This window comes from Rhopalosiphum padi, chromosome 2 (assembly GCF_020882245.1).
Source record: "Rhopalosiphum padi isolate XX-2018 chromosome 2, ASM2088224v1, whole genome shotgun sequence".
NCBI classification, from domain to species: Eukaryota; Metazoa; Arthropoda; class Insecta; order Hemiptera; family Aphididae; genus Rhopalosiphum; species Rhopalosiphum padi.
Window position 1 is genome coordinate 39770639 of NC_083598.1, and position 25912 is coordinate 39796550.

The window sequence follows — 25912 nt, forward strand, 5'->3', positions numbered from 1 at the left end:
ACTTCCTAACGAATTATTTCGTTCATCGTTGGAAATAAAAACAATATTCAATTTGATTTCTAACATCCGAAACGGATGGAAACTTGTTTCAACCCAATGAAATCAACAAAATGTTTGACTGGCGATTTTATTTTGTTTAAAAATAACTTTAGAAACATAAGTAAAGAGATCTCTGAAACTGATACTATACAATATTATTTAACAGCCCTATAGTTAGGTTACTAAATCAGTTTTCATGAATGTAAATATAATAAAGAAAACATCAATAATTTATTAAGCTTAAAATGGAATAAAAGTTAAAACACGTAATATGTCTAATAGTAGTAGTTTGAGCAGTATAAAAATATAAACTTAGTGGTCAAATTATAAGAAGAAAAATATTATTTGGAAGCAGATTAAATTTGATACAATAGACAAATTATTAGAGGAAATTTATACTTTGTTCGCTAACTTTGATCTTCTTGATAATGTAATTTACGTAATGCAGATAATATCATTCTTTCTTTTTCTAATGATGATTCTAACTCTAACACACGAAATTGGCACTCGATTTCTAAACGTTTGGTTTGGTGTTCATTCAGGACACCTAAGTCTAGGTCTTCTGAAAAATTAAAAAAAAAAAATTATATACAATGAGAAGCTACTATTAATCTTTCAAGTTTTCCTTCGCCACTTACAGCCTCATTTGCTGCATCTCTATTCGAACAATATTTAATTTTTAATAAAATAACTTTAATTATGTACATAATATTACTATTGGAATATGATTAAATATAAATTGTTGTTGATAAGAACAATGTGTATTAGTTAGTTGCAAGGAAACGAAAATATATTTAAAACTTTATGTTTGCTATATTATTATTTGAGAGTTGATTTTATCGTTATTCAGTTTTCAGTCAAGATTCGTACAAATTATACATATTTTGTGTTCTAAGAGATTTGTAAAATATGTATAACATAATTATGAAACTTCGATTTGCCTTTATCGTTTTCGTGACATGCTTTATCTGCGGAACAGTGGGAAGAACGTTTAGTTTGGATACTATCCCTGGACAATGTCAAAATGCAAGTACCTACTTACATGGCTATATTTATTTGCCTTATTTTATGACTGTATTATATTTTAATTGTGAAAAATAAAAAAATATATATATTAAAATATTAATAAATATTAAAACGAATCGAATTAAATAAGCCGAGTACAATAGTTTTTAATTAAGGAGATAGTTATCTTATTTAAATATTTTTTGTTATTGGCTCGCTACTCTGTATGGTTTAATTTCTTCTCGGCCGTACAACCGATCTGTTAGGTATGCAAAAAAATGTATCACTATTGGCTAACTATCAGCTGTTCGTTGTACATTAATAAGTTGCGTGCATATCTATTCTTTCAAATAACATTTATTAAAAATAATATAATATTGCTTATAATTATAATTTATTATATTATTATGTTTTCCTAAAGAAATGATGTGGTATGGGGGGGGGAGTGATAAAAAGCAATAGTATATATTTGGTACCTCTTTTTTAGAGTAATTATATTTAAGTGATAAATACTGATTCGTATGAGGCTGTACGACGAATCAAAAAAAATGTATTTAACAAAAACATTTTTATTTTCTATTTCAAGTTTGATATGATTACCGTGACAAGTCTTAAGCCCGTCACACCACCGTGTTTTGAATGCACGACGCAGACCGCACAACCACCAAATAAAATTTGTTCCGATCTGGTTGTGACATTCAAATACGCATGTACAGATGACCCGTGCCATACAACGAGTCCGTGTTCAACTCCTAAGCCCGGTTGCAAGAAAAATAAGTGTAAAAAACCGTGCTGTATTAAACATTTGGAAGAAGCGTACAGAAAACGTAAATAACAATATTATTATATTATAACACTATTGTAACTATAGGTACTTACTATATATGGTGACATAACACAACTACATTATAACATAACGAAATTATTTGTGATAATATTTTTGCGCGCGTTTTTCAGCTAAACAAAGCCCCCTCTCTTCTGTTTGTGCGAAGACGAAAATTATACTCACTACAGAGTCATATTATAACTAACTACTGTAAATTTCACAAATCCAAACTAACCTTTTATAGGGCTTTGGCCTTAGCTAATTAGTAATTTAGGAAGTGTTTGCATTTAAAGTTTTGAATCGGACAGCGACTTCTGCAGCCTATAGTAAACCGTATCTATATTTCCAATAACAAATAGGTAACTGATATACTAAAGAAGTAAAGAGAATATCTTGCAATGTTAATAATTAATTATAAATTTATAAAAACAAATTAGGTATTGAAATTTTTTACCTAATTTTGTTCATGACTGCACGTCGATACTTCTTTAAAACGTTAAAAGTATGCTGTAACATATATTGATATATTGTTATATTTTTTTACCCTTTCATTAGCTAATTTTATAACGTAAAAACATGTCTAAGGTAAATACTATATAGTGATAAACTAACAAATCTTTGGGAAATATTTTAAGCGCTATGATACAAGCCTTGATCCCTGTATTAATAACATTCACGTTACACGTACTTGTATTATAGTGTTATTGTTATCTGCATAGGCTATACAATATAAGGCTCTGTTAATTGAACGATATATATCTCAAAAATGTATTAAAGCAAATATGTGATAAGCTAGACTTAATTATATTTTGTTGAACACATACATGTTTAAAAGTATTAAAACCATAAATATTTTCACAGGCAAGCTCAAAACGTTGAAGAAAAACAAGAAAAATAAAATCATGAAAAAATACGGTTTCAGATAAATATTTTTTTTTCATTTATATTTGCTTATATTTACCTATACTTAATCTTTATTAGTTGTACAAACCTGTTGTTAATAATAAAATATTGAATTCATTATGGACTATAGTTTTCGTTTATTTTTGTATAATTAATCATTTCTAATATTATTTTAACAGATTCGCAGGCCTATATGTTTGTGGACCACAGGGGTATAGTACAGGACTATAGATGTTTTGCGGGCTTTACCTACATAAAACTTCCAAAAAAAAAATTTATCATAAATTATAAAAGACAGGAATAATAAGAATTCTTAAGTGCAATATAAATATAATGTTTTTTTAATGTTGTATTTTTAATGTTCTAAATATATATATTAACATTAAGTATAGTTTTCTCTTTTACTATATTATATAATCACGTATTAAAAATAATCTAGGAAAAGCCTAACCTAGTATAGTGTTAGTAGGTATACGTCATACTACATTTACATATACTTTAAGTAATAAACCTATCATTGTTTTTCATTAATTATTAAATTATTATATTATATTACATTATTATTATGAACCTAATTTAATATGCAAATTATAGATACTACATTAATTGTATTAATCAGGTAACTATGAAAAATGGCATCTAGTTCTGTACCTATGTATAATCACTGTACATATTTTGTACATATATAATCTATATCTCTTATTAGAGATTTTCGTTGAATAAAAATAAACATTTCAGAAACTCTGAGTATTTAATAATAAATTAAAGTATAGTATTTTTAAGACTATGTCTGTATTTATGTTTAACACAACATGATACTCGTGATAATGTCTAAATAAAAATACCCTCCATCACACGGGGTGTTCGAGTTGAAAGCAAACCTGCAGTTACCGAGGTCGATGTAGGTACACCCCAAACGGTCGAAACCGATGTCATTAATGAAGTTCAAACAGACATACACGAAAAAAATAAAAGTATCAACATTTTAAATACACTTGGTGATATTTTACGGGCGAATACTGAATTTGCAATGTCGTAAATTAATGTCTCTCCGGTAAAACATTTTTTTTATTATAGGTTGATAACTTACGAGAAATCTTGTATAAATTTTATGAATTCGTAATCCAAAATCATTTATAAATTTATAGAATTAATGATTATATTTGGTGGGTATAATAAAATTACCAACTTTATGTCATAGAAATTAATACTAATTATTATCTGAATTCCCTATTAACTTAGGAATATTATAATCCAAGCACTTATATTTTATTATACTATATTATAATAATATGTTAACAATTTCATATTGTAACTAATGAGTTATAATATTACAAATTAATTTAAGTTAACAGAGTAATTGTGTATTTGTGTAAAGCCAATGTTGAAATAGTAAGTTATACTATACCTACAACCTTCATTTTCAAAAAGGTTATTACATACTACATATAGTACTTATATTACTACTATGATTGCGGTGTCTGAGAGATAATTTGCAACACATGATGACACTGGAGAACATTTAAGGATATGACAAAATTGTGGTCGTTCAAATAATAAAAGTAATAGTTCACATTTTATTATATAAGATGTATAATAATAATAATTATATAATATAAAAAAAAGGAAACATAATTTAATATTTGGTTAGGTTACAATGATTAACAATAATATTTGTGAATTGGCGCAGATCAATGGCCCAATAAGTAAGCTAAGTAGAAAAATTATAAAATATGCCACAAAATAAAGTAATAGAAAAAGTTTTAACTTACATTTGCTATGTTAAGGTTTTAAAAAAATGTATAAAAACATAATAACTTATATCTAATTGTTCGCATGCGCAACAACTACAATATAATTTATAATAAACATAATATCCATTATTTTAACAATAAATATTAGATTATTTTGTTCAATACATCATTATTATACAACATTAAGATACAAACTACATAACTTTTTTAATATAAACGTCAACAAGTGAAATAACATTAAAAAAAAATATGAAAGTAATTTTTTTTCAAGCATGCTCAATAAAAAGTAAAATAAAAATGGAATATAAATTATTTTAAATAAATAATTTTATAGTTATTGTACCCAAAGTCCTAAAAATTCAATGTTTGACTGGCGATTTTATTTTGTTTAAAAATAACTTTAGAAACATGAGTAAAGAGATCTCTGAAACTGATACTATATATTATTATTTAACAGCCATATAGTTAGGTTACTAAATCAGTTTTCATGAATGTAAATATAATAAAGAAAACATCAATAATTTATTAAGCTTAAAATGGAATAAAAGTTAAAACACGTAATATGTCTAATAGTAGTAGTTTGAGCAGTATAAAAATATAAACTTAGTGGTCAAATTATAAGAAGAAAAATATTATTTGGAAGCAGATTAAATTTGATACAATAGACAAATTATTAGAGGAAATTTATACTTTGTTCGCTAACTTTGATCTTCTTGGTAATGTAATTTACGCAATGCAGATAATTTCATTCTTTCTTTTTCTAATGATGACTCTAACTCTAACACACGAACTTGGCACTCGATTTCTAAACGTTTGGTTTGGTGTTCATTCAGGACACCTAAGTCTAGGTCTTCTGAAAAATTAAAAAAAAAAAATTATATAAGTAAATTATGAATAAAAAGATTATTTACTTTATATTAAATATAATAATCACAGTTTTTTTTTTTACCTGTTTGTTGAACTAATTGGGCACAAGATTTGGCAGTGGCTACCACTGTAGCAGTAGCATTAGTAACATTACGTGACGCTTGTGATAATTCAGCCAAATTATCGCTGTTTTGTGAAGCTTTTACACGGCTGGCAACCACAAGTTGTGCTGTCCCGGCAGCCACACAATGAGAAGCTACTATTAATCTTTCAAGTTTTCCTTCGCCACTTACAGCCTCATTTGCTGCATCTCTATTCGAACAATATTTAATTTTTAATAAAATAACTTTAATTATGAACATAATATTACTATTGGAATATGATTAAATATAAATTGTTATTGATAAGAACTTTAACTGTAGACAAGTCTTTATAAATTTGAATTTAAAATGTATCTAATATTTTACCTGTCTATTAACAATATAAAATAATTTTTTTTAATTTAAAAGGAAATAAACCTAAAATAATTCTAAAAATAAATAATATCTAGATCCTAGATACAATTAATTATTAAATAAAAAACTAATAATTAGTCATAAGAAATAAAAACATTTGCACTTACATAAAAAAATTTATATAACATACATATAACAACATGAAGAAATCTTTAGTATAGCATATTGTAATATTATGATGATGGTTGATTATAAATTATGATGAAAAAATAAGTAAATTAGCACTTATGCCGTTAATAAAAGTTTCTAATTAAATATAAATATTTTTTCAATATTGACTAAAGAATCAGTGATACTTCTAATCTGAATTTAAATATAAATATATTAATCTAATATTAATTCTTTTATAAATTTAAAAAAGTCAAAATTCTCTTGACTTTAGAATATGATTTAAAAATAATACAATCATTACTATAGGTTATGATTATACTATTTTACGAGCAAAAATTAAGTCCATTAAAAATAATTATCTCTTTCTGTTATGTCTATATACTTTGATAATAATGAACAAATATTTTTTATATTTATTCAAAAACCTGAATTTTTATTTATACTCATTTTAAAATCACCTTATACTATAATTTTATTTATTTCTATACTATATTATTTTATATTTCTATATTTATCAAGTTAACTTAACTTGCCATTTTTAAAAACGTATTAAATGTATATCCTATTATTTTTTAAATAAAATAATGTGGACAAAATATTGCAATCTTCTAGAAACCAATTTATTTAATATTATAAGTGTTATTTTTATAATTATACTATTTTAATATTCAATAAAATTGTTACTTACAACAACCCTTTAGCACCTAGCCCAATAGATTTGGCTGCAGATATTAGTCCTTCAGTCCACTGATGGTTACGCTTATAGAATTCTTTAGCTGACCCATTAGAACCTTGATTAGCTACAATTTCAGCTTGTAGTTTACGTGATTTGTGCACCAACACTCTAATAGCAGCCATGAGGGAAGTACATGAATCCAAAATTTGTTCATTCACTTCAAGTTTAATTCCAGAATGTGCAGCTCTCGACTCAGTGATCATTTCCTATCATTTTAAATTTATGAAATTATTATTTGAAAGAATATTTTGTATTTTAACTTTCAATGTGTACTTGAATGCGTTTAGCCGCTTCCTCAATTGCTCTATCCATTATACTAAGCTCATCTTCAACCAAATCTCCCAATGACTCATTCGCTTGCGTAGAAAATGCCATGGATTCTACATCATTCAATGTACTGATAAGACTGTTGCAACATTCATCAATTTTGACACCAGTTTGCCAAGCAGTTAAGAGTTTTACACTGTCTTTTCCTACTTGTTTACATTTATCCAACAACTCTATATGTCATACAAAAAACAAAAAATATGCAAAATCTACTTTAAATTATATAGAGTAGTATGAAAAAATTTACTTTGAGCATCATTCAGATCAGATTTTGTGTTTGATACAGCTTTTCCAAAAACAATATACATGGCAACATAATGGGCAAACCCTGCAACTTCATCTTTTCCTTTTCCAATGGAACTGATAAGTTTTTCTTTGATTAAAGATACACATTCTAAATTTAACAAAAGAAAATAAGTATTATAAAGTATAAAAATTATAATACAATTTCATAACATACCAGGAGAACAAGTAGCTGAAGACATAGAAGGATAATCTAACATTTCACTTGTATGTTCAATTATTTTACGACAGCATTCTAATAAAAATTACATACTGAATTAACATCAAATAAGTTCAATAAATAAGAATATTATAAATAATGTTATACACTAACCAAACCAAAGAGCATTAATAGAAAACCGTAATTCCTCAGATTCAGAAAGTTTTAATTCTAAATCAGATTTTATTTGTACGGCATCAGTCAATTTTTGCTTTACTTCACTAACTTCAGTCTTTAGTAGCTCAGTTACTCTCAAAAGTTCCTAATAAAAAAATTACATATTAATATAAATATATGATTTATACATTATTATTTATACATCATTGTGACGAGTAGTCGAATCCACGGTAGTTTGGAGTGCTATTAATTCTTCTTCAAACTTTATTCTTTGAGGTGCCATATTAAATTCAACAGTACGCATGTTTGACAACTGCTTGTCCACGTCAGATTTCTAAAATAACCATATTATTTTAAAATATAATATTATTTAAAATAAAAATATATACAAATTTACATCAATATTGTACATTTATCTACTATATAAATACTAATCAATATCTTAATAAAATATTTTACAGCACATTTAAATTATATTTATAGCATATGGTATTCTGCAAAAAAAAGTAAAAATGTCATATTTTGGACATCAAAACTTTGTAACCAGTCATCCTTTTTAATTTATCAATATTATATAATGCTTGTAAAAGTTTACAAAAACCGCATTAAGTAGTATATATTATTTTTTTAATGGTAAAAGAAGTTTAGAATTTTTTTGTAATTAAAAGTTATTAAGAAATAATTTAAAAAATGCTAATAATTGGAAATAAAAACTGAGAAAATAAAATACATTCTTATTTTAAATACTATAATAAAAGGTCAACAAAATATTAAAAGCAATAAAATTAATTTTATAATTGAAAAAATTTAATCTTTTATATATTAATGTTGATACTGTAATGTTTATTAGATGTTTTAACACATTTTCAAAAAAAAAAAAACTACCCATTATATTAAATTTCATATAAATGTTTAAAATTTTAAAATTACTCTAGTTTCTTTATCTGGATAAGTCTTATATGTGTTTTATCAATTAATTTACATTTGTAACACTAAATAGTAAATTTCAGTTTACTATTTTTCATGTCATTCAGAATATTTATTATTTATTAGGTGGTATTGGTTATGTCATACATTCATATGTATGTAAGAGATTATACAGAAAGAAGTATTATATTATATCTATTACAAATTAAATAGCATAAAATTATCTCCGACATTGTACTATACAAAGGCAAATTTTGACAGTGCCCATAATAGACATAATTTATATATTAGGTACATTATTAATTTTTATCAGAAACCAAAATATTTGTCCATTAACCTTACTTACTTAATAAAAACATTTAAGTTTTTACTTAAATTTAATATCCTCAGTATAGCTGTTACAAAATAAGGAATTTAAGCTAATGAACTCAATTTTTGTATAATATTTGGTGAGATAACATTTTTTAATTATCCAACAAAAATGTATTATCTAAACTCTAATTGACCTCAGAATAAATAAAAATATACATAATATATGATATACAGTACCTATTAAAAATTTTGTAATTTAGTATTTATATATAACATACAATGTAAATTATAAATTGTATATAGTATGTATATTTTTAATTTATATTATGATCTTTTAACTCTTTGTTTTTTTAAATACTGCTAATATTTTTCCAAATATTTACAAAATAATATAATTATTTTGAAGTATGTTATCATTATTTAAGTTTTATTTCACTTTTTTTAAATACAAAATATATATTTAATTTCATAGTCCGAATCAGAATATTTTTTTAAGTACCTAATTTGAATTACTTATATGTTATTAATTAGTATATTAAGTTGAATGAGTTGAGTAATATCAAAGGCCCTGAAAATCATAAGGCCACTATTTTACCTATCTAAACTTCAAATACTTAATTCATTATTCATTTAAATTCCATTTTTTCTTAGAGATTCTCCAAAAAATATTCTGGTTAAGAATATGAAATAAGAAACTGTTCATTCAAAATAGCAAAAAATTAAAAACAACTATTACCATGACAATTTTTATATTGTTATGATTATAAGTTATGGAAAAATAAAACATTTTAGAAATAACGAGTTTCTTATATTAAAAATTCCGTCATATAATATATTGAAATAAATAAATTTAATCAAGCACTACACCCTTGACCAACTAACCACTATCATAATATTCAGTTATAAACTAAAAATTGTATTTGTATAACTCAATTAATTTATAAAGAGAACCATAATTTATACAACTAATCATTCAATAATTGACCTACACCTTCCCAATACCTTGCCCATCACGTAAAACACAACTATAGCTTACAATGGACAGTAACAAGGAATTGGCAGTCTGAGCAAATCTAGTCATTTTTTCTGATCCTTTCAGTGACTTATCGACGGCAGCTTTCTAAAAATTAGTTATTTAGGGCACCAAACTAAAAACATAATGTTAAAATGTAAATAATAATTGTATAAAAATGATTACCTGTCTTAACAATGTAATGTGTTCTTCTCTTAATTTAGTATACACTTCTTTCAACTTGTTAAACTTTTCTTCAAGTAATTTATATTTTTCTAAAAATGAAAATTATAATTTTAAAAAGATTATTAAACAAACAGTTACTACAGTTATAATTATCAAATCATTCCTTAAATCATAATAATTCTCAAAGTAGAATATTTTTAGTGAGCTCCTAGTAATGAAGATCTGGATGTCTATTCCATAAAAACTTAGACAACAAAATATTAGAAAATAGTGAAATACCTTTTTTATGAAACTTATAACTCTACTCTATAGTATGGACCAGGACATTTTTGTCTAAAGGTATATTATATGATAACTTACTATCTAATTCATCAAAATTGTCCATAGAATTTACTTGATGCAATAAATCATCTCTGATAAGTCTTTCTTGAGTTAATTCACTGTCCTATGAAATTTAATAATAAATAAACAAAATGAGTTATTAATTCAGTACAATGACTATAAAATAAAAATTATCGATACTTTTTTAATGTGTAAAAACATAGATTCAAAAAAAGAATAATTTTGATGTTCTTAAAATTATTGTTGTGTGTAATTACATCCATGTTTAAGTATAAGTCACTTTTTACATTATAATACCACTCAATTGGCTGTATTTAAAATACATGCATGGTATTTACTTTGTATGATAAAAATAATTATAGAAAAATATCTATACAATGTGTAAATTTTAAAAGTACAATGTACTCTTCAGATGTTTGTATTATTTCTATAGTGTTTAAAATTGTTTCAGATTCAATTACTGGCTGCTTAAGTAATTCGTTTTTTGGAAAACATCCAAAACACAATACAAAAATTATACAATTCCTGTCAATAGCCTTCAGAATAAAAACCAATGCTTTGTGGTACATTAATAAAACTCATAATGACTATCTCTGATAAATTAAAATAATTAGGTTGTGAACCTACAATGAAGCTATACTTACTACGTAAAACTATATATTTTTTATATAACATTACTATAAATTATAATAATAAAAAAATCATGTAGAAAACTTTGAAATCACTTTTACAATTCTTGACATTTTCTGAGGGAAAAAATAACCTAAATCAATTTTAAGAACAACAGATTTTTAAAACGAATATTTTATAATCAATCCTATTCAACCTATACAATTTTATTTATATATTTTATTGTGAAATGTGAAGATTTGTATGTACATTTATTTTAGTTATTACATTATAAATAATAACAATGTATTAATTTAAACTTTAAATTATAGTGTATATTATTTATCTTGATATTTAAAATATTATATTTTTTAATAATTTCTATAAACTATCCTGAATCAATATTAATGTTATGAAAATAATACTAACATCTGAAGAAACATTTAGAAATATACTTTTATAACATATATGTCAAATCATTGTTTTAATTGTATAAAAAAAATACCACATATGAATTTTAAATACATGTAAAATGACTTATATTTTTTTGGAAGTAATTAACAGACAATAATTTAAAGATTTTTTTTTTGAAGCACTATATTTTCAAATAATAAAAAAATTAGATTTTATTGATTTATATAATTTTTTAATAAAATCCTTACTTTTTTTGCCAATTCCATTTCTAATGTAGAAACTTGTTGTTTTAATTGAATTATTAATGATTGATGAGCGTTTAATTCCCCATGTAAATGCTGAATCATGTTATCTCTGTAATGTATATTCATAATTATGTAATAAAAATTTAAAAAACCATAAATTTTTGCATATTATACACCAATAAATATATAAATAATACTATTAATAGTATTATTAAAAGAGAAGTAATTCAATTAAATTTTTGTTGTCACTGTTGAATTTTAAGTATTAAAAAAATGAAATATACCTTTGGGTTAAAAGATCAGGCGACAAAGATCTTTGACTTGTTTCACTGCTGGTGACGCTATTCCCAATTCCTAGATCAACAAGTTCACCAATCATACTATTATTCTCTGATGGATCTTCATCTGGTAATACTATGGCAGCTTGAGTAACATAGGTTGATAATTCAGCTTGTACCAAAAAATTTGGAGGATTCTGTTATAATAATAATATAAATATTAATAATAATAATAATCAGTCATTCCTTATCTTAGTTATTTTACCTCAGGTAAAAGAGGTATCTGTATAAGTGTTTTAAAATACTGGAGATTAGATGACCCCAAATAAAATTGACGTAATATAGTAAATTGTCTTAGGAAACGTTTTCTATGGCCAGATAATAGATCAGGTGGTAGAGTAGCATGCATTTTAAAGAGAATTTTCACACATAAATCATATAACTGTGCAGAATCTAATATGCAAGGCAACAAAGGAGCCAATCGACACTGACCGTGGCTAGTCATTGAATTTGAGCGAGACATATCCAATGAACCAAAGACTATATGAAAAATTAAATAAATACACATAATCAAAAAAATATAAATTATAAGTTGCCCTAATGATGCTCACTTGCAGACTGAAGTCCCAGAATTTCATCAATATAATCAAACATTTCAACACACATTTGAAAATAATTATTAACATCGTTGTCTCCAATTCTACAAAGATCTTCTTCAGATAAAACTAAATTTCCAGGAAATCCAGGATTACGTCTATGAAAATCTAATTTTGTAAGTAGTAATTGACAATATTGTTGGATGAGTTTCCCATAACCATCTTTCAAATGTACCTTCAAAAATTCATATATAACACAATTATAATTAATAAATTGAAAACTACTATTTTAATGAAATATAAAAAAAAAAATTTTTAAGTTGATAAAAAAAAATTTAACTATACCCATAATTTTCCTAAGTCCTGTAAAAGTGTTTTATGTCGTTGTGATGATGCCAAAACATTTGGATGACCTTCCCGCAAAACTTTGTGTAACACGTGGCAAAATTTCCAGGCCACAATACGGTGTTCTTGTAATGGTAATTTAGTGACACAACGCCAAAAAGTCTCAGCACTTTTTTCTTGAAATGTTCCTATAATAGCATCTAAAATAATTTATTATAAGGAAATGATTTTATGGATTAAAATTATGAAATACAGTAATAAAGGTATTTTATATAATTTATTAACTATTAAGAAAAGGATACTTCTAGCATGTTTTTCTTTTACTGGATTTTCTAATGTATTAATTGCTTTACTAATACTTGCAGCCTAAAACAATAAATAAAATACAAAATAAAATTATAGTAAAAAAATTTGTTTTTCCAGTTATTGGTAGTTTATGTTTTACATTTATTTATTTTTTAATAAAAGGTAAACACAATATACGTAAATTTCATTATTATAATGATTAGGTAGCATAATAGCAGGGATAGTTTTTATAAAATTAAGTACCTACATTTAAAATAAAGTATCTGCGAGTACTTATTAGTCAAACTATGAAAATAATGAAGTTATTAATTAGTACAGATACCAAAAATTAAAAAATAACAAAATAAGTATAGGTAATCCAATAAATGTAAAATATGTAAGTATGTATATAATTCAAATTCTTACATGAAATTCTTCCATTATTACAATGAAAAATTGGCTATAGTTTTTTGTCACACCTCTAAAGAATATCACTAAATATACAAATTGTACCTACTCGATTCATCTACTACAATTTTATCATGAGATACTTATTATTTAGTTCAATAAAAAAATAAAACAAAAACTATTGTAAAATTGACGACAATAATACTAGTTATAATCAATACTAATTATTTAATCGCCAAGTGAAATAATAATGATATATTTCAAGTGTAACAGAATGAAATCCTTATCTCTAATTATTTGAAAATATCAACATATTTAATTGAAACAAGTGGTCATAATATTGGGCGGCCAAGACATAGATTTGAAGTGTTTATTATCTATTAAAAGTGTAAGGGTTTATAAATATACATATATATATATTATATGTGTACACTAATTTGCAATAGCGAAGGCAGTACTACTGCGGCAGAGAGGTAGGTTAACCGAGATAATCCAACATAACTTATTGACATCTTACTTGTATCTTTTCAAAGTGTTCACGTTCCTGATCCAGACTGGTCTTCCGGTTTTGCAGTACCCTCGGTAACGACAAGGACGACATGACGTGACAGTTGATTGAATGATCTACCGCCGTCGCCGCCGCTACTTTTGCTGCAACACACGAACAATCGGATTGAAGATGACGTACCGGTATTAATAAGACGACTGCCGCGTCGGGCGTTCCGTTCGTGTGGTGTCGCTGTCGATCCGGTCCCGAGTTGACCACCGGAAACACGGTAACATATTGAACGGACGGCGACGATATAATATAACAGCGATATTATACTTGAGATACACACAAAACGGAACGACGACGACCGGAAGTATCGGAACTCGGGAGACAGCGAATTCGAATCACTTGAAGACGTTCATGTAGATTATTAATAATAATATTACGATACTTACCCAGTTACACGTCGTTGATTGGGCGGGAAAGGGTAAACGGAGTATAAAAAAAAACAACACTCGACCGACGTACACAGAGCCACGGACACGGTGCCCCCGCAACAAACTCAATTTACTACGTTTCACTTGGATTCATTCATAATGATATTAATGTACGCACTACTATCACTGACGACGACTGTCCGCCCTCCGCACCCCCCTTGCCCGTACTCCAACACAATTTCATTGATACGCCTCCTGTGCCACCACCACCACCGGATGTAGTAATAATAATAATAAATAGAGCTATTTATGTTTTGTGTCTGTGATTGTGCGGGGAATATTATAGCGAGCGAGAGAACTACGGGCGCCTTAGTGCAGCCAACTGATCCTATCCCCCCGCGGTTCGCACGAGAGGGGCGACACTGCGGACATTACCGTCGGGCACGTTGGAGGAGTGATGATTGTGCATTTGCGCGGCGACGGACTGTTGAATGTTGTTCGTCGTCGTCGTTGTTATTGTTTATGTTTATATTAATAATAACATATTATTATTATTTGTTGTTATGTTATTCGAAACAACGCGCGTTGTAGACGGTTAGTTGGTTGGTTACGTCAGATTTCGAAAGAACGAGTTACGTTATTTTAAGACGGACAAACGTCGTCGGCGAGTGATGAAGTGATGACTAGATCGGCCCGGCGCCAGGTGGCACAGCAGCAGCTGTAGGCGTGTAGATATATACCTAGAACTGCGCTGCAATGTAAACAATCCCACGCCGACAAATAATATTATACACCGTGATCCACTGAGCATCCTAATTCCTTTTTTTCTTTAATAATTCAGTTATTCAAAATATGATTTTTGAAATTTTGAAATATATTTAAAAATAGTATTTTCATACAATTGTCATAAACTTTTTGCACCGGGTACATAAGGTGTGTCCCGAAGAGATACAAACGTTTACTTTTCAAATACACACCTCCCTTTCTACTGCAAATTATTTAGCAGATAATTTTTCTGAAAATGTATCAAAATCAAAATTTGAACTGATAGTTTTTGAGTTGTTTTAACTGTGTACTAAAAGAAATTAAAAATAATAGTATAAAATAAAATAACAGTTCCATTATAATAGGTTTAAAAAATATGGGTGCTATATAGACAGTGGGGGTGATTAGTACATTAGTGTAACACATTTGTACTCAATATAATATCTACTCGTATCAAGGGAGTACCTAATTAAGGGGTAAGGGGTCAGACCTCTCAGAGCCTTATTTTAATAATATTTTTCAATATTTATAATTTAATAGTAATTCAACTATTTTTTTTTTTAAAGTGACACAATTTACAGTTTTCTACTCAAAAAAAATATAATCTAAGGCAAATTCCAAATTACTGACTCATATAGTTGTAAATTAGTAATGTTTAATTATAACATAATACAACAGTTGTATATACAACAATAATACATATATTCAATAATTGAATAATTTTTAATATACAAACGAAATTTACATATTACATAGCTAGGTATGCATTCTTTTGCGATGACAAATTTATTATTACCTAATTTAGAAAAAAATGAATAACTCCACAGTTTCGTCAATATATTAGGGCTAAAGATAAAATCGATAAAAAAATTTTTCGTATAGATGTTTAACAAATTCTTTCAACTTGTAAATAGTAAATGTATATTTTATCAATATTATTCTATAGTAATAGGTACATAATACAATACACAATAATGTACAGTTTATTTGTTGAGAATGTTGAGACACTGAGAGGTATGTATATAGTATAAACGTTATATAATATATAATTATATTTTAAACTTTTACAAAGTAAACAATAAGACGAATGTATTGTATTAGCTGATGTAAATAGTAAATGTAAGTAGATATGCATCCTCTACCTAAACAAAAATGTTTTACAAAGTAATGTTGAAATTTAAATTCCTATAGTATCTGTCATAGACAAATTATTAACGTATATTAATGTTAGATTTAATAACTCAGAAGAATATTTTAAAATATCTATATTTATACCATTTATCTATAATTTAATACCCATTAAAGATTAAGTTACATTTTAGATTTAATGAAAGGTTAAAATAAGTATTGCCGCTTCAAGGCTTAATTTCAAGTAATTTTCATCTATATAATGATGATTCAATTTTATCAACTGCATCGACATACGAAAATGATCTTCCTTATAAAATATCTAGCTGAAGTGCTACATATAAGTGCAAGAATCAATGGAATGGCACGAAAAAATGTCCTACAAACTGAAATGGAAACAATGCAACACTATATATATAAATGTTTAACCAAACAGTAATAATAAACTAATAACCTTAGATTCTTGAAAGTTTCACTAAAGATTTATGCAAAAATTTTCTATAGTTGATTAAATTTTCAAAATATTTTAAAAATTTTTGAAGTATAGATTATAAATATATAAAGATATTTGACATTAGAAACTTTTTTCTAAAAAAAATTTCACCGTGTTAGAAATCTTGAAAATGTATACAATAAGGATCCTCATAAGTTATCTATATACCGATTAAAAATATCGAACATTTTGAAAATATTAATATAAGCATGCAATATTCATTTTTATAAAGATTCAAGTTAAAATTATAATAAAATTCTTATAGTTATTATTTTGTTATATAATTTAAAAATATTATTCGTAGATATTTAAAACTTATAAGTTATAACGTATATTATTATATACATTCTAATTTTCTATACATACCTACTGACAATTTCAATAATTTGCAAATTTGCAATAATTCATTCAATCTAATCTATACATATTATTGTACTACTAAAACTAAAATAAATTACTTTATAGTAGCAGTATATATATCATACGATAGGTATATTTAGTGACTTAGTAATATAGGCAGACAGATATTGTTTTTGCTTACCATCGTTTTTCGTATACACGTATATATTAATTATAAATTATCATAGCATTAGCATAATTCTGCATGCAAGAATATATACACTAAAAATAACAAATTATAAACCTATTATCTCAAAACCCACTATAATAGGTTGCCATTTTTTGTATTTTACTTAGACCGGAAAAAATATTTGTTGTGTAAATTGTAAGGAGAAAAGTTGTGTATATAATTACTCCACGGTCAATTATCAGTCTTAAGCTTAACATTCTATATTTCTATTCTATCGCAATTAGTGCACTACTCTATAAGGCGAAAACTTATACTCAATTATGTTACAAACTGAAACGAGTAATCGATAAAATTGTCAATTACGTATACGTAATATAATAGCGATAATAATTTTAAATTAATTTCATCAGTCAATCAAGTAATTAATAATTTATCAATATAACATTGTTTTATTACTATGAAATGTTTAGTAAAAACAAAATGTCAATATAAAATATTAAAGTTTGATTCTAAATTGATTTTAAACTTAATTTTATCTTAATACAATATTTTTAAAACAATTCTTCGTGTTTCCTGAAAAGTTTTGAAAAATGGAGTTATCTCGTTCTTACACAGACCCCTTTAATTGTCCGTCCCAGAATATTTTATCAAGACGAGTTGTATAAATGGTAATAACTTTATAAACAGTATAAACACTTAACTGATATCATTATACCAATAAAACTCTCAACATTTCTGATGTGTTTAATAAAAATACTCAAATTAAAAGTTTTGTAGAATAACATTTATAACGGTATTTCTTAAAATGAATAATTTAAATACCAACTTTTGAAATGAACATCTCAAACCATCAAACCGACATGCACTAATTTTATAAATTGAACAACTTTTCAGGGAAAATCGATTTCACAAATACATATAATGTACACATACTTTAATTTAAAAAAAATTAATAACGTATTCTTAATACTTATTATTTGGTTTAAGTTTATTACTCAAAATAAGATTTAAACATAATATTATTGGTAGGTATTTTTTCTACATTTTATGCTTCATCTGTGTATGTGTATGTGTGCTGTAGTATAGTGTAGTACAAATATTAAACATTGAAATTCGGAATACTTTAAATGTCTTTAGGGTATAACATAAAATTACACTTCTTATTTTAATTTTCCATAGGAAGTGAGCAACGAAAATTAAAAGAAGAAAACAGTTTTTAACAGAGGCAATTTTTAGCTGACGCAAAACCTTGACGACTGCAATAATAATATTATTATGTTCAAATATCTACATATACCACATACTGGCCTTTCTTTCTGCTCTACTGGACTACGACAACAACGGCAAAAGTGATGCTGCGGTATGCTCTAGTTTTCTTTTGTTAACTGGTCAACAAGGTTTTTTATACAGAACTAAAAGACTATTAAAATATAGGTAAATATAGTATACACATTACACACATACAAATTATAAACTGTACTACTGCGGTAGGGCTGTAATTAAACAATATTAATCCAAACGAGGATAAAATGTGTATATTTTAATTTTTAATATTATACTATATTAAAATATGTATGTAAATATGTTAATAGGTACCTAATTTTATTTTTATTTATTAACCGTATAATAACACACTCACGTAATTATTGTCGCCTGTATAATGTATAGTACCTATACAAACTGCAATAGAACAGTGTTTAATGTTATTACAGCCTTTCGTATACAACCGCACAGACAAGAATAGTATTATTATTGCACCTACTGGGTTATACATTGCATGTACTTAGGTACTCGTATGTATGATGTATCTCATACATGATGTATGATATGTATCTCTATGTAGGATATTTACATATTATTAGGTATAGTGCTATAAAACTATATCAGCAGTAATGTAGTAAATATTATTATAGTAATATATAAGTACAATGAAAATGCAATATTGTTTGTTATTAACAATTATCATAGGAAAAGTAGCTTATTCGTTCATTTAGCGGTGAACTAATTATTTTGTCATTATTAGGATATTATGTAGGTATGTTTCACAATTCATCGTTATTCGTTAGGAACCATTAAGCGGTCACTAATTTTATTTTTCAATGAAGAAATTTGAAAAAAAGTTTATTTTAATTTTATATACCACCTATTGTGTTTGAAAAATGTTCAATTTTGCTGACCTAATTTTTTAAAAAAATCTTCATAAATAACATTTTTATAATTATTTTATTATATTATGATTTATGGGTTAGTTAAGTAACAAAAAATGCGTACACCCATATCTATATCTGCTATGTATAACAATAACACTTATATATAGTTAAACGATATCTGATTTCTGAGCAAATTGAGCGATCGATGAAAATATATTTAAAACATATTATAAAACGTTTGACGATGTATGTACATTTTTCATAACACCAATCGTGTTGAAAAATTGTTGAACTAAATGTTAAAATATATATAGGTACCTATGCGCATGTGAAGAGAAAGTGTGTGAACTATAATGTAATAAAACGTTCTTTTGACGTATGGTAAAGTCACGAATAATACCACGAAAAAAAAGCATAATACTTAATAATAAATTATTAGCTTAATATTAAAATGAACGCATACTATACAAAATGTATCAGCAACGTGCTTAAATATCATAGATCCAACAAATCGATATAGTATAATAACATAACTCCTATGGACGATGGTACATTAAATTATTATTTATTTTGAATAATAACTTATGATATTTCGTGTCCATTGTTATCAGTTAATCGTATATAATATAAAATACCTACGCTCAGTTATGTATAAGTGGAGCGCATTGCGCATAATAGGGAAATCGTCTTCAAAATTATCCGAGACCCGAGCGCAATGATCTATACAATCTACATAATATTATTATAATAATATACGTGAATTACGTTTAAGTGCTGGCGTAGATGTACGCGTATATAGCAATTCGTATTTCATATATTCGACGTTCTATGCCAACTACTGAACTACCTATTTTATAGAAGATTTTTTATATTATTTATTTCACTTCTTACATTATAAATTACAGTAATACTAGTACATTAGCTTAAACTTTAAATTACAAAGTTATAATATTATTTATTTTTAGTATTTAGTATATTTTTAATTTTAAATAAATCTATAAACTACACTGGAGAATATCTGAAAATTAGATAAACTTTTTAAAAATGTACTTTTTCAACTTATAAGATAAATAGTTTATTTTATAATTATTTTAATCGTACGAACTAAGAAGTAAATGGCACTCATGTATTTTAGATATATGGGCATATGGCCCGCGGACAGTGTGATTTTATGACATCATTCGTAAAACGCGATTTATATTTAAACAAGGTAATTATCGGTAACAAGTAATTTATTATCCGAGATACAAAAGAAATATTTGTCGAAGTTCTATGTTTTCATACAATAAAAAGAAATTGATTATTTCCAGTAGTATAGACTTTTAATAATTAATGAACACGACTATATATTATCACCTAACTAAAATACTGATCACACCCAGCATACTATATAGAATATAGATAATTTTACATTATAATGAAAACAATTTGGATGTATCGCTTCTTCAAATTATATTATGGTGACTAACTTAAAAATGATTAAAATTTTACACTACACAAAATTGTATAAAATAGATTGATTTTATACTAGGTGATTTTTTTTAAAAGTACACGCTGATTTTTTTTAAAGTTTTAACGTTGTTGGGTACTAACTCACTTAATCTGCTATCTATCATAAGTATTTTATCTACCGTAATTTTATGTTAGTTTAATATATGCATTATATGCAATCTACAAATGAAAATTGTTTTACCTTTATAATGCAGTATTTTTTTTTTTTATTAATAATACATAGGTTATAGGTATTTCTTACTGTTCCAAGGAATGATTCGAATGTAATAATTTTTTTTAATGCATTATTTTATGACGTAATTTATTACCAGACAATTTTTTTGAAAAAAAAAATTCTTTTAATTAAATTTACATTTTACCTATACCGGCTGTACTTAAATTTTCTTATTAATATTTCAGTATATTAAGTATTTAGGTTTTAATATGAGTTCTATTCAGGAATATGAAATAACAATGTATGTTATGCTGTAATCCAAGCATTCAAAAAAGTAAAACTTATTTTAATTAATTTTTTCTTTAAAAATATTATAATAAATTAAAATAATTTAAAAATATATCTTATTTAGCAAAACGCCTTGAATATTATAGAAGGCTATAATAGCCTTGTAACTTGTGAGATCACCAAATATATATGTATATAGCAAGAATTTTCAACCAGGATTTGTCAACTAATCATTAAGTTTTGCACATAATTTAAATCACTTAATTTTAAAAGTAACTTATAAATACATGTAGTATTAACTAAAAATTTTTTTTTTTGAAAAATTCAGTATTTAATTATTCCAAGGCCATCACTTTATAAAATTGTTTATAATTTTTGCAGTGATACCTATATACATATGAATTGTAGGCTCATAGTTTATGCATAATATTAGTTTTATTTTTGTATTGCTATATTAAATACAATTTCATAAAATTTGATAAAATGGTTTAAATACTAAATAGTAATAAAAATGTAATAATCATAAAAAGTTATAGTATTTACTTAACAAAAATAAAATATATACACTTATTTTTAAACATGCTTGTTATAATAACATTGTTTTTAAATAAATAGCCATATATATAAACCAGTTGAAGTGAGAAGGGAAATGTGCTAAAACGAAAACAACCATTTTTCATTATTCTTATTTCAATTATTCTTTAAATTTAAGTCCATATTACTTAAGTAATATTAATTTCTGAACTAGGAAAATTTTCAATTTTGGCTCGTCAGAGCTTTAAAATTTAAATTATAATATTGCATTTCCAATATATATGTATGTAATATGTCTTAATTTTTACTTATATACTTAAGTTGTTGATAGAAGGTTGTTCTATTAATAAATGTAATATGTATAAACATACAAAATATAATTAAAAATAGTTCATTTTGAAGTATTTCAAAGAAAGAAAATAAACTACATAATTCAAGTATATGCAGTATAAAATGTTTTATTACAAAATAGTCAGGTATCGTATTTAATTTAATTTAATTTAAATGTAGGTATTCTATCTTCGTCGGTTACCTATAGGCTATAACTCATCAGTCTGGTATTTATTATTTATTATTCATCGTATTCATTTAAGAGTGTAAGACAAATCAATCTAGTATAATCTGTTTTATTCTACAGTTTCAAAAATGTGGGTAAATTGCTTTGATATAATAACCTTTAATATATTTATAAAAAAAATAACTATAGCCTATAGGCCACATAATAAGGTGACACTATAAGAGAATAACTGTTATGTCATAACAAAATTAAATCTTAAATTTTTTTAGGATCCAATTGGTACATAAAACTATGTCTTTTATATAATGTGAAAGTGTTTACTTAGCTTAACAGAGAAATCTAATACACAATTATATATTATGTCCTATATTAATTAAATTTAGTATATTCTACGTAATTAGTACCTACTATCTTCATATTGTTAATTATATTAATTTTAAATCTGATGTGGATCACATACAATAATGTATTGAGTACCATAATGCTGTAGGTATTTAAAAAGGCAAAACTATATAATTAAAATACAAATTATTAATTAAATATAAGTTACTAGAATATAAAATGAAATGTTCGATGCAATTTATAGAATTTATTTACTGCCTAATGTAAATATAAACATAATATTAAAGGTATACCTGTATGACTGTACCTATATAATATAATAATATATCTAGTATGTATTATTTAAATATATATATTAATACAAATATATATACGGCCTATATATGCTAAAACGGTTTAGATTTTATAAAATAATAAATTATTAACTACAGTCGAGTCGCGATAACTCGAAAAACTTGACAACTCAAATTTTTTTTTATTCCCCTAGAAATATAAATTATATATAAATTAATATAAATTCAAGTTAGATCTCTCGAATAATACATATTATCTCGAAGCGAATTTTTATCTCCCTTCAATTTCGAGTTATCTCGACTCGACTGTAATATATGTATTTATATATTAATAAAATTTTAGTTATCTGTAGAATATAGTAAACACTCGACCCGTACTACACATTACACAAATAGGTACAGATGACGTTTTAATAACGCATACATTTTCAATCGTAATATTGGTGTAATAAATAATAAACAATAAATCATCATTCTGTTTTGCAGAAGATAGTTACTGGCTTACTGGGGTATTTCAATATACTATAGTTCAAAAAACATACGATGTGAATTATACGAATTAATGATAAAATCTTTAAGTATAGGTGCTAATAATGTATAGTAATGTCTAATGACCTCAAGTTTCATGACGGCGACCACCACGAGTTCGGGTGACGATTGTGTGGGGTAAATTAATAAGTAATACAATAATTTATTTAATATTAATATAATAAATAACAATATTCATATAACTGTATTGGTTATAAATTATAATACTCGTAATATTATACATCGACGAATGACGAGACTTACCTCACTGCTGTGATTAGGTGTATGAGATCGACAGAGATGCTGCTGTATGCAGGAATACGCGGGCAATATACCCGGGTGCGATTATATCACGTACTGAAGTGGTTCGTGGACTTGCGCGATGATCCATATATTATAAATAATAATCATATACCATATGCTGTTTAAATTACCACGACTGCGGGCTAATCTACATGCGACTGTTTTATCAACAAAGTAAAAACCTAACAAATCTCTTTTCAATTAAAAATCGTGCGATTACGACTATGGGTCAGGAATATGTTATATTATGTACCTATATGTATTTATAATATAGTATAATTAAAATTTAAAGGTTTTTTTTAAACCGAGATAAATATAAGGTTTAAATTACAAATTAATATTATATTATATATATAATTATAGTTATCTACTTATTCATCGAATGATTTTGTAAATATTAGAAAAATATTAATACTTACCAGAAAACGAACTGTAAATCGTGTTATGCGATAAATTATGATACCTTACGACTTATAAGTTATAATTAGTAATTAAATTCAGCAAATGTTAATATGAAAAATTATTTTGAGCTATGTAATTTTTGAGATCAGTCGATTCATTTGAAGAGTATTGGTATATATTAATCATTATTAAATATTAATATAAGTTAATTTTCATTTATAAGCGCCTTGGTAGTTTTAGTTGCAAAACTGCAAATGTGTCCGAAATATTTTAACGCATGAATTATGAATTATAATAAAATTATCATAAGCCACAAAATCTGCGAATTGAATGATGTTTCGTAATTTTATTCTGAAATCTGAATTGAAAATAAACGAGGTACAAATTTGATTCAGAAAAATTATTATCATTCAAAGATATAACAGTGTTTATTTTGAATGTTTTTAGATGATATTATATAAATATTTTATAGTGCAAGTCATAACAATATTTTTTATGTTTTTATTATAAATATTTGAGGAAATAAATTCATATCTTAAATTCATCTAAATTTGATATTTATCACATATAATAATTAATAATTTATATATAGTGAATTTGTTATTGGTTTATTCTATGAGTATTGTTTATTGATCCTTTCAAAAAACCTGACTAGCATTGTTTATGTATAGGAGATAAGTATAATTATAATATTTGATGTATATTATTAACTATATTTTTGTAGTACCATTTATTCTATAATATATATAAAATTGTAAATTTATTTAACAAAATACATTTTTCTATTTTTCTATTTTTGAGTAGGTACCTACATAGTCTATATGAATGCCTTATTCATATTTATAATAGGTTTTTAGTGCATTGAATTAACAGCCTTGATTTCGTCGTCAACTGCTATTGGTTGATTTTCTCGAGTTGGTTCTCCGAAAATTGTGTTTATTGTACATAATAGGTGAGTTTACTTATTTCGAATTATGTGAACCATTTCGTTCACTTCAGAACTTTCTAGACAGACGCCACAATTTTGTACTATTTATTTTCTCTTCCTCGAATTCATGCACGTTGTCAAACGTTTATTATAGGTAACAATATAATGCTGCCAATTAATAAACTAAACGGAAAGTCGGTCACGAATTACTATATAACTTAACCCCTGCCACAGACTAAAGTTTTTACTTTTTAGTTTTTTACATATAGGTACAAATATTATTATAAGCATTAAGTTTAATAAGTACCTAGTACTATTTTATTCGTAGTCTGAACTCAGAAAATTATCCAAGGATGAACATAAATTATTAGTTTATATGTTCAGATTATAATATATACGAGGTATTTTCAGGTAACGTAGATACCTGATATTTTCTTGTTCGCGATGAGTAGATTTTA

General features: G+C 25.6%; 1 protein-coding gene across 3 annotated transcripts; it reads right to left on the bottom strand.

Moving 5' to 3' along the window:
• Positions 1 to 4327: 4327 nt before the first annotated feature.
• LOC132920635 (huntingtin-interacting protein 1) lies at positions 4328 to 24175 on the bottom strand. 3 transcript variants are annotated; one of them, XM_060983166.1, is made up of 19 exons: positions 24086 to 24175; positions 14179 to 14312; positions 13271 to 13334; positions 12969 to 13168; positions 12639 to 12858; positions 12293 to 12567; positions 12034 to 12224; positions 11753 to 11858; positions 10500 to 10584; positions 10140 to 10228; positions 9978 to 10061; positions 7905 to 8036; positions 7700 to 7847; positions 7544 to 7621; positions 7331 to 7477; positions 7030 to 7256; positions 6709 to 6962; positions 5477 to 5706; positions 4328 to 5380 (listed from the first exon to the last, which is right to left on the bottom strand). In XM_060983166.1, the coding sequence occupies exons 2-19, from the start codon at positions 14260 to 14262 to the stop codon at positions 5226 to 5228; spliced, it is 2769 nt and encodes a 922-aa protein (XP_060839149.1). In that variant the 5' UTR covers positions 14263 to 14312; positions 24086 to 24175; the 3' UTR covers positions 4328 to 5225. The 3 variants fall into 3 exon arrangements, with proteins under 3 accessions (XP_060839149.1, XP_060839148.1, XP_060839150.1); XM_060983165.1 differs by lacking the exon at positions 24086 to 24175 and adding an exon at positions 14607 to 15242; XM_060983167.1 differs by lacking the exons at positions 9978 to 10061; positions 24086 to 24175 and adding an exon at positions 14607 to 15238.
• Positions 24176 to 25912: the final 1737 nt, after the last annotated feature.

What these genes read in the sequence shown, in the direction of transcription:
- LOC132920635 (XM_060983166.1), bottom strand. Translation starts at nt 14,262, where the DNA reads ATGTCGTCCTTGTCGTTACCGAGGGTACTGCAAAACCGGAAGACCAGT. An exon ending in TTCAGCTACTTGTTCTCCTG is followed by an intron (nt 7,478 to 7,543) that starts GTATGTTATGAA and finishes TGTTAAATTTAG; the next exon opens with AATGTGTATCTTTAATCAAA. An exon ending in AAGCGGCTAAACGCATTCAA is followed by an intron (nt 6,963 to 7,029) that starts GTACACATTGAA and finishes TTAAAATGATAG; the next exon opens with GAAATGATCACTGAGTCGAG.